At 32.5% G+C, this 15,680-nt stretch overlaps 1 protein-coding gene across 1 annotated transcript; it reads left to right on the top strand.

Moving 5' to 3' along the window:
* The first annotated feature begins 4,206 nt into the window (after positions 1-4,206).
* LOC143045876 (uncharacterized) lies at positions 4,207-9,515 on the top strand. The gene is made up of 4 exons (XM_076218699.1): positions 4,207-4,603; positions 5,641-5,868; positions 7,205-7,294; positions 8,837-9,515. Exons 1-4 carry the CDS (start codon positions 4,249-4,251, stop codon positions 9,337-9,339), a joined length of 1,176 nt encoding a protein of 391 aa, XP_076074814.1. The 5' UTR covers positions 4,207-4,248; the 3' UTR covers positions 9,340-9,515.
* Positions 9,516-15,680: the final 6,165 nt, after the last annotated feature.

The following is a 15,680-nucleotide window of genomic DNA, read 5'->3' as shown; positions in this document are numbered from 1 at the left end:
TATGATTGCCAATGAGACCATTCTCCTCAAGAGACCAAATGACACCAAAATTAACAACTATAGGTCACTATATGACCTTCAACAAGGAGCAAAGCCTATACCGCATATAAAAAAGAAGATGTGGTGTGATTGCCAATGAGACAACACACCACAAGAGACCAATGACACCGAAATTAACAACTATAGGTTAAATACCATGAGGCCTTCAACAAAAAGTAAAGTCCATACAGCATATAAAAAAGAAGATGTGGTGTGATTGCCAATGAGAAACTCCTCACAAGAGACCAATTGACACCGCAATTAACAACTATAGGTTAAATATCATACAACCAGACAACAAAAACTGAAAAAGCAAAGCCCATACAGCATATAAAAAAGAAGATGTGGTGTGAATGCCAATGAGATAACTCTTCATAAGAGACCATATGACACATACATTAACAACAATAGGTTTAATACCATACGGCCTTCAACAAAAAGCAAAGCCCATACAGCATATAAAAAAGAAGATGTGGTGTGATTGCCAATGAGACAACTCTCCATAAGAGACCAATGACACCGAAATTAACAACTATAGGTTAAATACCATGAGGCCTTCAACAAAAAGTAAAGTCCATACAGCATATAAAAAAGAAGATTTGGTGTGATTGCCAATTAGACAACTCCCCACAAGAGACCAATTGACACCGCAATTAACAACTATAGGTTTAATATCATACAACCAGACAAAAAAAGCTGAAAAAGCAAAGCCCATACAGCATAGAAAAAAGAAGATGTGGTGTGAATGCCAATGGGACAACTCTTCATAAGAGACCATATGACACATAAATTAACAACAATAGGTTTAATACCATACGGCCTTCAACAAAAAGCAAAGCCCATACAGCATATAAAAAGAAGATGTGGTAGGATTGCCAATGAGACAATTTCCACAAGAGACCAAATGACACAGAAATTTACAACTATAGGCCACTGTACGACCTTCAACAGTATATCAATGTATTTAGATATGTGAATTAGCTTAGTTCTAGAACAACCAGACAAAGAACTTTTAATACTGAGCTTGTTATACTAAAAACTCAAACTGAATGGCTGATTTGTCCACAAATTAGAAATAATGTCACACAGTTAAATCTATAAAAACATATATTCACTGGGGTAAATGTGATCTCCGTAACTGCAGTTACGTATCATAGTATCAAAAGATGGCGGACGATGTTTCTGGTCAATATTTTTTGTCAATTGTGTAATAATAATGTATTATTTTTCTGTATTCCGGGTCTTTTTTAACGACATTCTAAATTTGAAACTGAAATACTAAGTGTTTTATTCATAATTTTACCGCTAAATGGAGAAAACAGCCATCTAAAATATCGGGATGATATGGGTAACTGGAGTTAATAAATAGTCAACGATAGACGTAACTGGAAATATTGATATCCGTCACTGATTTTATTTCTAAACAATTCAATCATGTTTGAAATGAAATAAATGTCTCCGGAACAACTATTTAAAGTTTTATAAATATGAGAATTGTTCTTCGAATCATAAAAATTATTATGTGAAAATATTGATCAGGCTACAAATTCTGTATTTCTATATACTATAGTCAGCAGCATGCATAGTGAGCTAGAGGACGGAGATTTTGTAGCTTATTAGATATGAAATATAAGTTAAATTGAGAACGAAGTCCTTTAGCAAATGAAAAAAAAAATCTAAAGACACACCAAACAAATTGATAACAATTGTCATATACTTGATTTGGAACAAACATTTCCTCATGCCATAGAAAATGGAGGATTAATCCTGGTTGTATAACTAGCTAAGCTTCTCACTTGTATGAGAGTCACATAGAATTCTATTATATCAACAACAAGTTTTGAGCAAAGCAAACATACATGATAGGCAAAGATATCACATTGTTTTAAAATCTTAATCACTATAAAACAAAATTTAAAACTATTTCAACAGAAAAACTCAAAATGTCACATAAACACTTTATAGATGAAGATCAGTCATAAGCCAAATTTACGGACAAGCGTACAAAATGACCATGGCACCGTAACACAATGGGGGTATGTATGAAAACTGAGCAACCCAAATAATTAATCAAACACTAACCTAAAGATTAACAATATACAACGACACAACAAAATAACACAATATCACGAACATAAGATGATATACAAAAAGAACATAAACATTACATTTCAAGACCCCCAAGAGTGACTGGGGACTGGTAAAATGGTCTTAATTAGTCTACCTTCCCTAAAAGCCATAGCCAAAGTAGGGCGTACGTTTTGCTGTGCGGGATGCATAAATACGCCTCACCGTATGGTCAGAATGGGAACGTTAAATCAGACACCTTGTGTAGAGAGAATTCCGTGCTCTTTGTTCGTTTTTAACCCATGTAACAACTTTTTGAGGGGTCCATAGATGGCATATGACATAAACAAATTTCCGTCTCTATCCAATTTGCAATCTCTTTTCCGTGGCAGTCCAAACTTCTTCGACGTTAATCTAGGACGGCCTCTAATGTAAAAACTACCTGCTGTATCTTTTTTTTTTTTTAACTTTTTCTCGTTCTTGACATATATATATTATTATATATAATAAAAAAGATAAATAACGAAAAACAGATATGCAACACAGCAACAAACGAAAACCTTTGAATTACAGGCTCCTCACTTGGGGAGGCTTAGACAAATATATAATGTGGCGAGGTTAAACATGTTACGTTCTTTCACTAAACAATTCAAAATTTGGTGACTATGTGGAACGCATCTATCCCATTGAATTGGAGATAAAGGATACTACAGATACAGTTAAGTCGGCTTCATATCTTGACTTACATCTAGAAATTGACAATGAGGGTCGGTTGAAAACAAAACTTTACGACAAAAGAGATGATTTCAGCTTTCCAATTGTGAACTTTCCATTTCTAAGTAGCAACATTCCAGCAGCACCTGCATACGGGGTATATATCTCCCAATTGATACGATATTCCCGTGCTTGCATTTCCTATCATGATTTTCTTGATAGAGGGTTACTGCTCACAAGGAAGCTATTAAACCAAGAGTTCTAAATGGTGAAGTTGAAATCATCCCTTCGTAAATTTTACGGACGCCATCACGAGTTGGTTGACCGTTATGGAATAACCGTTTCACAAATGATATCGGATATGTTCCTTACGTCGTAACTACAATCCCCTTCCCTTTCATGAATGTGACCTACCGAATTAGACTATTTACCGGATTTGTAATCACATAAGCAACACGACGGGTGCCACATGTGGAGCAGGATCTGCTTACCCTTCCGGAGCACCTGAGATCACCCCTAGTTTTTGGTGGGGTTCGTGTTGTTTATTCTTTAGTTTTCTATGTTGTGTCATGTGTACTATTGTTTTTCTGTTTGTCTTTTTCATTTTTAGCCATGGCGTTGTCAGTTTGTTTTAGATTTATGAGTTTGACTGTCCCTTTGGTATCTTTCGTCCCTCTCTTTTATCGATAAAAATGGTTCTCCAATATGTTTTTTTTGGGGAAAAAAAAGTTTGTTTCCAGTTTTTAGAGAGAAAAATAATTTGTTTTTGATTCTGAGAAAAAAAAATTGTTTGTTTCACCCTCAGCTGCCACTATATGTAATGCTAAAATTGAAAGAAAAAAATTGTTTTCGACTTGTCGCGGAAAAAAGAATTTGTCCAGAAAAAAAAACATAGCCCACAACCCCCCCCCCCCCCCAAAAAAAAAATCAAATGGTTGCTGCCTTAGAAGCAGTTTCGTAGGGGACAAAAGTCAAGTCCCCTACGAAACAGTACAGAAATTATGAAAATAATATCATTTTAAAGCCGTATTTAAGATTTCACTTTTTGTTTACAAAACAGGTATTCAAAATAACTCTTGAAATTAAATTTTGGACAAGTTGATTTTCCATTTTTTTTTAGGTCTGAAAGTTACGCTTTTATTGAAAAACGCCCATAAACTTATGCTATTGTACATCCCGTGTTGTACATGGACATACAGTTGCCCCCCTTTTTATCCTCCCCCCTTTTTTCCCTTTTACATGCGTTGTATGTGTTGAAAACCTTCATTTTAGAAATGGCTGGATCTGCGAAAGGATTCTATTATGTGTGTAACCCTTTCATCCTACAATTTTCAGCTTATAATGATCTATAATAGTGATTGTCATTTTTTTGTATTAATGAGGATAAATATATAGTTTCGCTCCCCTACACGTTTTAGATCTCTGAGAATGACAGAACCGACTCCGAAGAAAAGGCGCAGTACCAGCAACACTGGACGATTTGAGCACTGTAGGAAAGTGCTTGCGAAGTATGCTTGCTTAGAACAATCGCTCTTTGACTATGCAAATTTTGCTATTTTGAAAATACGTGATTGCAACGCATCACAAAACTATTTCTTTACGAGCGCAAAGTGTAACATTGTAGAAATAGCAGAAAATCATGAAGTTCCTTTGTTATTAAAGTTTACTGATATATTCAGCAAAGGGATTCAGTTACTCACTGCTGCAGAGAAAAATACACCTGTACTAGATGAAAACAAAAAGACAGCAGTTATGTTACTAGCTAGTTATTTAGAAGATATTGGTAAGTACATAAAGAACTTGTATAAATTAAAAAACTAAAAAATGAACAATGCATGTGAAGATCACAGAGGGAGGGGTGGGGTCAGAGGGCTCCTGATCCTGGAATCCAGGGTTTAAAAACATGAAATCCTGAGGTCCTGAATTTAAAGAAATTTAAATCCCTACATCCTGAAATTCGAACAAAAAGAATCCCCGGGTCTTGAAAGGATCAATCCAAAATCTTAATCACCTGATCCCGACATCCTGAAAAAGGTCCTGCCCCCTTCATTATAGCCAATGAGACAGCTATTTACTTCAAAACAAAGTACAGGCTATAGCGTACTATACCATATGTATACAGTAACCAGAAATATTGAGCAAAACCTTCATCATTCACAGCACATGTACATGTATTTTAAATGAGTTCATTCAATAAACATGATAAAAAATGTTTTATTTATAACAATTAATATGTATGTAAGTATTTAAAATTGGTACTTTAAGTCTTTTAAGAACACAGGAAAAGGCGGATTCAGAATGTTACCTCATATTTGCATTGCTATTTTTTGGGTCATAATTTGAAAACGAAGAAATCTAGAATCTGCTTAAATTTTGGTAAATTACCTTTTATGAGATAGTGAAGTCATATACACATATATATACATGTTTTATGAAAAGAAAAATTACTGTTATGGGGCAAAATATTTTACACTATTGTAGATAAAAAACAAAGGAGTACAAACATTCATAAAAAAATCCTAAACCTCACTGACCTAAGTACATCCTTACTCATGTTAACTTAATGTGAGGTAATAACACAATCATTGTGACTTTATAGGAAAGGACGGTAAAGTGTATGAATTTACCATGTTCAAAATTCATCTATTCAAGAGAAAACCAAGGGCCTGATTTATTCTAAAAACAGCAAAGAGTAACAAATCAGGTAGATACATGTAGCAACCAGCTTTGAAGTGTGTTACAAGTGTATATAATAGACAAAATGTATAAGTTATGACAGTGTAAGTGTGTGATCATTGACTTTTTTTTATTTCATTTCAGTACAACATGAAAAAAGTCTCAGAAAAGTAATATATCTAGTAGCTGAAGAAAAGAAAAAAGAGAAATCTTTGGACAATGACATAACTATTGCCTTTGCAGATCATCTTCTAGGGAAACTTGCACCAGGGAACTTCTATACAATTGATTCACATTTGAAAACATCACCAAAATGCAGGTGTGGATATGCTCACTGTAAACAAGACTCAAACTTTGGTTGCACTGGAATAGGTATTTTTTGTTGTATTTAGCATTTTCAGTTGAAGTTACATAGTATGTATAGAATAATTCTTATTTGATACAAAGTACAATGTGATAATTTGGCTTAAAAAATGAAGCTCTTTAAGTCCTTTTTGTCTTAAGTCAGTAGCCTGTAATAGTCTTTTTCATATCACCAACTTTTGACACGGAGTACCTGTATACTACATGTGTATAATCAGTGTGGCAGACCTATATAATCAACAAAATTTTCCCCACAAAATGGGGAGAGGGTCCAGGCCCCCCTGGATCTGCCTATGAATATGTTTTGTGACGTCAGTCTTTCTCTTTTGTAGGACATTATGGTACTGTGACAAGTAAGAGCAATTAAAAAAAATAAAATCAACCTAGCAATGGGTATAATTTTTGGAAAAAATGTACTGTTTTATAGTTTTCTTTACAACAAAATCATCCAATAGGTTTTATGCATCAATTTTATTAATTTTATATACATGTATGTGTGATATAATTATTTGATTGATAACAAATGTCTATATGTTACAAATAAATAGAAATAAATAAATTGCTTTTCATCTTTCATTCCAATATCAAGTTTTCATGCTGTTGGAGATTCTAATATCATGTTTGATTAAATTACAATTTTTTTCTTCATAAATATTAAGTAAATGTAGTTACAAAAATGTACATGAATATTGATAATTTTTTCAATTTATGAAATAAATATTTTTTTATATTTTTCTGAAAAGCATGTGAGACATATAATAATTTATTGCATAGCAATATATTATTTCCCACAGAAAGTAACCAAAAGTTAGCGTGCAATAAATTCTAATGTTGCACTAGCGTAATAAATCTTCAAAATTCATGATGTCATCAATGATAAAATCTTAGTTTAAACCAATTTTTACTTTCAAATATTATATTGCTATACAATAAAAGGGTTATTGCATGAATATTTGGGAATATTTTTGTAGAACATACAATGTATATTGCACTCGCAAGCTCCTGCAATACAAAAGTCTACTCTGGACAATATGCCCCAATATTCATGCAATAATCCTATATTATCGCTATTTTGTGCATTTTCCCTTGGATCTTTTTTTGTGATAATTTTTCATATCATGCTACTCGCTTGAGATGGAAAATTATAGCTAGAAACTAAGGTGGCACGTGGCGTTGCTGACCTGAAATTGACATCCTTGTCAAAGGTAAAATAGCGATAAACAGATTATCATTGGTCATCTCAACTCGTACCGGCTCAAGCAAGAAAATTAATCTCATTGAGATGATCAAAGATAATCTATAAAAACCAGTGTTTTTTTTATCATTATACTCTATTTGTTTTCAGGTAATGTTAATGCATGGCATGGTTTCGTTGATGTGGTATCTAACAAAGGATCACCAGATAGTGTTGGTGTTGTTGTAGCGACCTCTGATGGTAAATATATTATCATTTATGAGCATTCATTTTTCTGCAATTGTATATCAGCCGAAATAGTAATGAAGCAACTGTTGAAATATTGTCATGGAAATGAAAAAAAAAAATCCTGCAACAGGACATGACAGCTGAGACAATATATAAATTATCAATATCAATTATTTAATGAAACATGTACACATATTCAAGAATAAATACAATCGCAGCGACCAAGCATAAAAAAGAGCGAGTGCTGGAGATTTGATTTTAATAGAATTGATGAAAATAATACAATATTCGATAAAATTAGAGGCAAAAGGGTGTCATTCATTTAAATTTGTAATTTGCTCATATTACAACCTTAACAAATTTGAGACACTGAAAAAGTACCAAAAGATTGTTACAATGTGCAAATGATGTGAGGAAGAAAATCTCTCAAAATCTATAATAATTTAAATGAACTACTCTCTGATTGGCCAAATCATAAAGCAAACAAATAGCAAAATGATGGTACACAGTTTGTTTGTTTTTAAGAGTTTTGAAGTCTAAAGGCTGAACAAATTAGTTTTAGATTGACTTTGATCTTTTTTCATGACTCAACTTAGTTATCTTATAGTATGAATTAATAATTACTTTTAATTGGTGGTGGTGGTGGGGGGGTCTTTTATACTTCCTTATTTTTTGCAAAGTTGAAAATACATTTAGATTTCAATAAATTTAATTGATATCACTGTATTTGTTTGAGAAGTATGCAAGTATATCTAAGTAAACCAAAACTCACTTACTAATTGTGATGTATGTTTAGAAAAGGGGAATTATTAAGATAAGTTGAAAATGAAAAGAAAGATAGAGGTGTTTATTCTTGTTTTCTTGATTGGTGTAAACTTTTGATTGTACTAATGTCTGGTTTTATTTTTGTATTCTTACCTTGAATTAAACACATTTGTGCCAAATTATCTCCCCTGGAGAAAAAAAATCCCAATTTTGAAATGAATTAGTCAGTCATTGTAGTTATAAATTTTTCTAAATAAAAGATATAAAAGTGTTTTAAGCAATTTCTTAAGACAAATATTATAAATTCTCATTTAAGTCATTACATCTTTTAAAACACTTGTAAGACAAGAATTATATCCAAGATTGCAAAATGATCTCCCCTGGCAAAAATCACAGATTCAGTAGTTGTAGTAAAAGAAAATATAAACCATTTTTTTTTAACTTCTTTTCTAAGAAATGAATAATTATTTCCAAGTTAAGGTTATATTTACAATATTCAAAAACTTACACATGTTATTTTCATTTAAGTTTGTCTAACTTTAAAATATGTTCATCATATATATCTGAAATATTGTATATTTTTATGTTTAATATGTTAATAATTGACAGTAATTTGAAATCATCACCAAATGTTTTGTCCTGGAATACAAATCACACATTTTAAGTTTAGCAACAATTTGATAACTGTGCTTTTGTTGAAATCCCCTTTTCTAAACTAAACTGTAAAAGATTTTTTTGTTGTAAATAATAATGATAAATCATATATACCAGATATTTTAATAATTTCAGATGATGAAGATGAAACAGATAATATAAACAGTTTTACTAACGGGAAAGAAGATGTTATTGGATCTGAGGATCAAGGGGTTGCACAAACAATTGTATTTTCTTTTATTCAGAGAAAGAGACATCCAACATTATGTAGTCTAATACCAAATATCTTGATATCTTCAAGTTATTTCAGAATCATTATGTATGATTCAGTTCATGACATTCTGCTCTGCACTGCACCAATACCATTATTTGCAACCAATGAAAAGAAAAAACTTATCACTGCATCAGTTGTTATTCTGTGGATGGTGTTGCATCATAGACAGTTTTGTGAGGGAATAAAAACAAATATGATTGATGATCTAGACAATATCAAATTAAATTTTAAAGAACAAGCAAAGGATAAATATGATCTCTATTTGAATTTATCAGATGTTGGTATCCGCTCCTTTCCTTCCATGTATAAAAAGTGTTACCCAAGCAGTGATTCTATCTATGGTGGTAGAACTATAACTCAATGATAGTACATTGTTATTAGTTGCGCATGTTACAAATGTTCAATCTAAAGCTTACTTTACCGTTATTCTTAGTCATAAATATGTCATATTGAAAAAAGTAATTTTGTATTTACTAATCAAATTTTCACCAATGATTGTATCAAAATTTGTGACTTTTTCTACATAAATAATTTCATTTATTTTTGTTGTATTGTGTTTGGTGTTGGTGTCTCCATTGTGAGATCTTTCTGAAAATGTAGAAATATTTGTCATTTCTTTACAGCGACACAGTCAATCTGCAGTGACATTGACAGCTATAGATACAATGGTTTTAGTGAAGTTGGCAAATAAAGATGATTTACACTTTCTTCTTTTGACATTAAACCCACCCACTTTGATAAAAGCAATCAAATAGCACCCAAGTTCAGAAGCCTGGAAAGAAATTTATCAATTTTCTTGTGACTTCAAGTTTTTTTATATCTATAAACTCTGTTTGAATGGCTGTATATGTTCCCTGTAAAGAAAAAACTTTTAGCTCAGTTTCGGGCCAAGTGAGCTTTTCTCATCACTTGGCGTTTGTTGTATGTGGTCGTTGTCTGTCGTTAACTTTTACAAAAATCTTCTCCTCTGAAACTTTTACAAAAATCTTCTCCTCTGAAACTACAGGGCCAAATTTAATCAAACATGGCCACAATCATCACTGGCTTATGTAGTTTTAAAAAAAAATGTTCGATGACCCGGCCCTGCCAACAAACATGGCCAACCTGGCTAAAAATAGAACATAGGGGGTAAAATGTAGTTTTTGGCTTATATCTCTGAAACCAAAGCATTTAAAGCAAATCTGAAAGGGGTAAAATTGTTAATCGTGACAAGATCTATCTGCTCTGAAATTTTCAGATGAATCGGACAACCCGTTGTTGGGTTGCTGTCCCTGAATTTGGTAATTTTAAGGAAATTTTTCCGTTTTTAGCTAACCTGGCCCGAAGGGCCAAGTGAGCTTTTCTCATCACTTGGCGTCCGGTGTCCGGCGTCCGTCGTCTGTCGTCCGTCATTAACTTTTACAAAAATCTTCTCCTCTGAAACTACTGGGCCAATTTTAACCAAACTTGGTCACAATCATCATTGGGGCATCTAGTTTAAAAATTGTGTCCGGTAACCCGGCATACCTACCAAGATGGCCGCCACGGCTAAAAATAGAACATAGGGGTAAAATGCAGTTTTTGGCATATAACTCAAAAACCAAAGCATTTAGAGCAATTCTGACAAGGTTAAAGTGTTTATCAGGTCAAGATCTATCTGCCCTGAAATTTTCAGATGAATCGGACAACCCGCTGTTAGGTTACTGCCCCTGAATTGGTAATTTTAAGGAAACTGCTGTTTTTTGGTTATTATCTTGAATATTATTATAGATAAAGATAAACTGTAAACAGCAATAATGTTCAGCAAAGTAAGATCTACAAATAAGTCAACATGACCAAAATGGTCAGTTGACCACTTTAGGAGTTATTGCCCTTTATAGTCAATTTTTAACCATTTTTCGTAAATCTTAGTAATCTTTTAGAAAAATCTTCTCCTCTGAAACTACTGGGCCAAATTTAACCAAACTTAGCCATAATCATCATTGGGGTATCTAGTTAAAAAAATGTGTCCGGTAACTCGGCCAACCAACCAAGATGGGCGCCATGGCTAAAAATAGAACATGGGGGTAAAATGCAGTTTTTGGCTTATAACTCAAAAACCAAAGCATTAAGAGCAAATCTGACAGGAAGTAAAATTGTTGATCAGGTCAGGATCTATCTGCCCTGGAATTTTCAAAAGAATCGGATAATTGGTTGTTAGGTTGCTGCCCCTGAATTGGTAATTTTGAGGAAATTTTGCTGTTTTTTTGTTATCTTGAATATTATTATAGATAGAGATAAACTGTAAACAGCAATAATGTACAGCAAAGTAAGAACTAAAAATAAGTCACTATGACCAAAATAGTCAATTGACCCCCTAAGGAGTTATTGCCCTTCATAGTCAATTTTTAACAATTTTGTTAAAATTTGAAGATTTTCAATAACATTTTCCACAGAAAGTACTGTTATAGATAGAGATAATTGATATGGTCAGTTGACCCCTTTAGGAGTTATTGCCCTTTATAGTAAATTTTTTACATTTTTCATAAATTTTTGTAGATTTTTAGAAAATATTTTCCACTGTAATTACTGGGCCAAGTTCATTATAGATAGAGATAATTGTAGCAACAAGAATGTTCGGTAAAGTAAGATCTATAAACACATCACCATCATCAAAACACAATTTTGTTATGAATTTATCTGTGTCCATTGTTTAATATGCACATAGACCAAGGTGAGCGACACAGGCTCTTGAGAGCCTCTAGTTGGTTATTATCTTGAATTTTATTATAGATAGAGATAAACAAAAAAGTTAGCATGACCACAAAGGTCAGTTGGCCCCTTAAGGAGTTATTGCCCTTTATAGTCAATTTTTTACAATTTTTCATTAATTTTTATACGTCCGCAAAAATTTTAATTTTTTGGTCGTATATTGCTATCACGTTGGCGTCGTCGTCCTGCGTCGTCGTCGTCCTGCGTCGTCGTCGTCCGAATACTTTTAGTTTTCGCACTCTAACTTTAGTAAAAGTGAATAGAAATCAATGAAATTTAACACAAGGTTTATGACCACAAAAGGAAGGTTGGGATTGATTTTGGGAGTTTTGGTCCCAACATTTTAGGAATTAGGGGCCAAAAAGGGCCCAAATAAGCATTTTCTTGGTTTTCGCACTATAACTTTAGTTTAAGTAAATAGAAATCTATGAAATTTTGACACAAGGTTTATGATCACAAAAGGAAGGTTGGGATTGATTTTGGGAGTTTTGGTTCCAACAGTTTAGAAATTAAGGGCCAAAAAAGGGCACAAATAAGCATTATTCTTGGTTTTCGCACAATAACTTTAGTATAAGTAAATAGAAATCAATGAAATTTTAACACAAGGTTTATGACCACAAAAGGAAAGTTGGGATTGATTTTGGGAGTTTTGGTTCCAACAGTTTATGAATTAGGGGCCAAAAAGGGCACAAATAAGCATTATTCTTGGTTTTTGCACCATAACTTTAGTATAAGTAAATAGAAATCTATGAAATTTAAACACAAGGTTTATGACCATAAAAGGAAGGTTGGGTTTGATTTTGGGAGTTTTGGTCCTAACAGTTTAGGAATAAGGGGCCCAAAGGGTCCAAAATTGAACTTTGTGTGATTTCATCAAAAATTGAATAATTGGGGTTCTTTGATATGCCGAATCTAACTATGTATGTAGATTCTTAATTTTTGGTCCCGTTTTCAAATTGGTCTAAATTAAGGTCCAAAGGGTCCAAAATTAAACTTAGTTTGATTTTAACAAAAATTGAATCCTTGGGGTTCTTTGATATGCTGAATTTAAAAATGTACTTAGATTTTTAATTATTGGCCTAGTTTTCAAGTTGGTCCAAATGGGGGTCCAAAATTAAACTTTGTTTGATTTCATCAAAAATTGAATAAATGGGTTCTTTGATATGCCAAATCTAACTGTGTATGTAGATTCATAATTTTTGGTCCAGTTTTCAAATTGGTCTACATTAAGGTCCAAAGGGTCCAAAATTAAACTAAGTTTGATTTTAACAAAAATTAAATTCTTGGGCTTATTTGATATGCTTTATCTAAATATGTACTTTGATTTTTGATTATGGGCCCAGTTTTCAAGTTGGTCCAAATCAGGATTTCATATCAAGTATTGTGCAATAGCAAGAAATTTTCAATTGCACAGTATTGCACAATAGCAAGAAATATCTAATTGCACAATATTGTGCAATAGCAATTAATTTTCAATTGGAGTTATCTTTCTTTGTATAGAATAGTAGTTGATAATATATGTTGGAAATTTGCCAGACATGACTATGATGTCATTTTCTATTTTTATTTGCCAATAACTTTATGTAAATAACTTCATTGGAAATTTGCCAATATAAAATGTTGCTGATGAAGCTTTTTTTCCTTATCTTATCTAAAATGCTTTTAGATAAATGTATGTTGGACATTTGCCAGACATGACTATGATGTCATTTTCTATTTTTATTTGCCAATAACTTTATGTAAATAACTTCATTGGAAATTTGCCAATATAAAATGTTGCTGATGAAGTTTTTTTTATTGTTTTATACAATAAACAATGTATATTCACTTTTACTACCAACCAATCTTTACCATTCAGTGATAACAAGCACTTTATTTTACATTTTAATATTTTATGATGTATTTAAAAGAGTAGTTATTGTTGCAAACTCCATTAGAAATTTGAATTGATATCAGTTTTGGAAAAAGGGAAACGGGGATGTGAAATTAAAAATGGGGGGGGGGGGGGGGGGGGGGTTAAATTTTTCTCATTTCAGATTTCATAAATAAAAAGAAAATTTCTTCAAACATTATTTTGAGAGGATTAATATTCAACAGCATAGTGAATTGCTCAAAGGCAAAAAAAAATTTTTTAAGTTCATTAGACCACATTCATTCTGTGTCAGAAACCTATGCTGTGTCAACTATTTAATTTTAGATTGAAATAAGTTTGAAGAAGAAATCTTTAATTGATTTGTAAAATCTTGACATTTGTTTTGTGTAAAAAAAACCATGTAATGTCAAAAATTTGATCACAATCCAAATTCAGAGCTGTATCACGCTTGAATGTTTTGTCCATACTTGCCCCAACTGTTCAGGGTTCGACCTCTGAGGTCGTATAAAGCTGCGCCCTGCGGAGCACCTGGTTGTAATCTTTTATAAAAATCTTTTTTGAAACTTCTAAGACAAATTTAACCAAACTTGTTCACAATCATTATTAGGGTATCTAATTTAAAAAAATGTGTAATGATGATTGTTCATTAGGTCCAGATCTATCTGCCTGTAATTTTCAGACCAATCAGGCAACCCGTTGTTGGGTTGCTGTCCCTGAATTGGTAATTTTAAGAAAATTTTGCAGCTTTTGGTTTATATAATCTTGAATATTATTAGATAAACTGTAAACAGCAATAATGTATAGCAAAGTAAGACCTACAAATAAGTCAACATGATCAAAATGGTCAATTGACCCCTTAAGGAGTTATTGCCCTGTATAGTAAATTTTTAACAATTTTCGTAAATTTTTGTAAATTTTTTCAAATATTTTCCACTGTAATTACTGGGCCAAGTTCATTATATATAGAGATAATTGTAACAGCAAGAATTTTCAGTAAAGTAAGATCTATAAACACATCACCATCACCAAAACACAATTTTGTCATGACTCCATGTGTCCTTTGTTTTATATGCACATAGACCAAGGTGAGCGACACAGGCTCTTGTGAGCCTCTAGTTTTTTTTATTTATGTTCAAGCTCGAAGTTCTTGTTGGTATTTAGGAGTAAGAAGAGGCTAGATTGAGAGTAAGTCTTCAATTCTGGCACTGAGTAATTGTTTTCAAGTTTATAGATATAGCTATAGGAAGATGTGGTATTAGTGCCAATGAGACAACTCTCCATCCAAGTCACAATATAAAAGTAAACCGTTATAAGTCAAGGTATGGTCTTCAACACAGAGCCTTGGCTCACACCAAACAGCAAGCTATAAAGGGCCCCAAAAAAATACTAGTGTGAAAAAATTTAAATGGGAAAACCAACTGTCTAATCTATATAAAACAAGAATGTGTCCAAAGTATACACGCACTATCATTTTCCATTTCCAATTGACCTTGAAATGGGGTAAAAAATAAAATTTGGCATTGGTAAAATTAAAAAGATCATACCATAGGGAACATGTGTACTAAGTTTCAAGTTGATTGGACTTCAACTTCATCAAAAATTACCTTGACCAAAAACTTTAACCTGAAACTCACACTTTCATTTTCTATGTTCGATGGACCGTGAAATTGGGGTCAAAAGTCTAATTTGGCTTTAGAATTAGAAATATCATACCATAGGGAACATGTGTATTAAGTTTCAGTTTGATTGGACTTAGCTTCATCAAAAACTACCTTCACCAAAAACTTTAACCTGAAGCGGGACAGACGGACGGTCACACGGACGAGAAAACATAATGCCCCTCTACTATCGTAGGTGGGGCATAAAAATGAGAAACGAGAAACAATTATGAACCACATAAGCAAACAACAACTGCTGAACATCAGATTCCTGACCAGTACTTTTATGTTATAAAATTGTCCCATATAAGAAAAAAAATCAAGTTGTATTCATGTGATAAAATATTGAAAACAATTTTATGTTAGTACATGTATCACTTAGAAAGTATATGGTAACAGTTATAAAACATACTTCTTTTCCGGATGCAATTATACTGTACTGTG

Source organism: Mytilus galloprovincialis, chromosome 1 (assembly GCF_965363235.1).
Source record: "Mytilus galloprovincialis chromosome 1, xbMytGall1.hap1.1, whole genome shotgun sequence".
Taxonomy (NCBI): domain Eukaryota; kingdom Metazoa; phylum Mollusca; class Bivalvia; order Mytilida; family Mytilidae; genus Mytilus; species Mytilus galloprovincialis.
The sequence above is the reverse complement of the archived record's forward strand: the minus strand, read 5'-3'. Positions and strand labels throughout refer to the sequence as shown.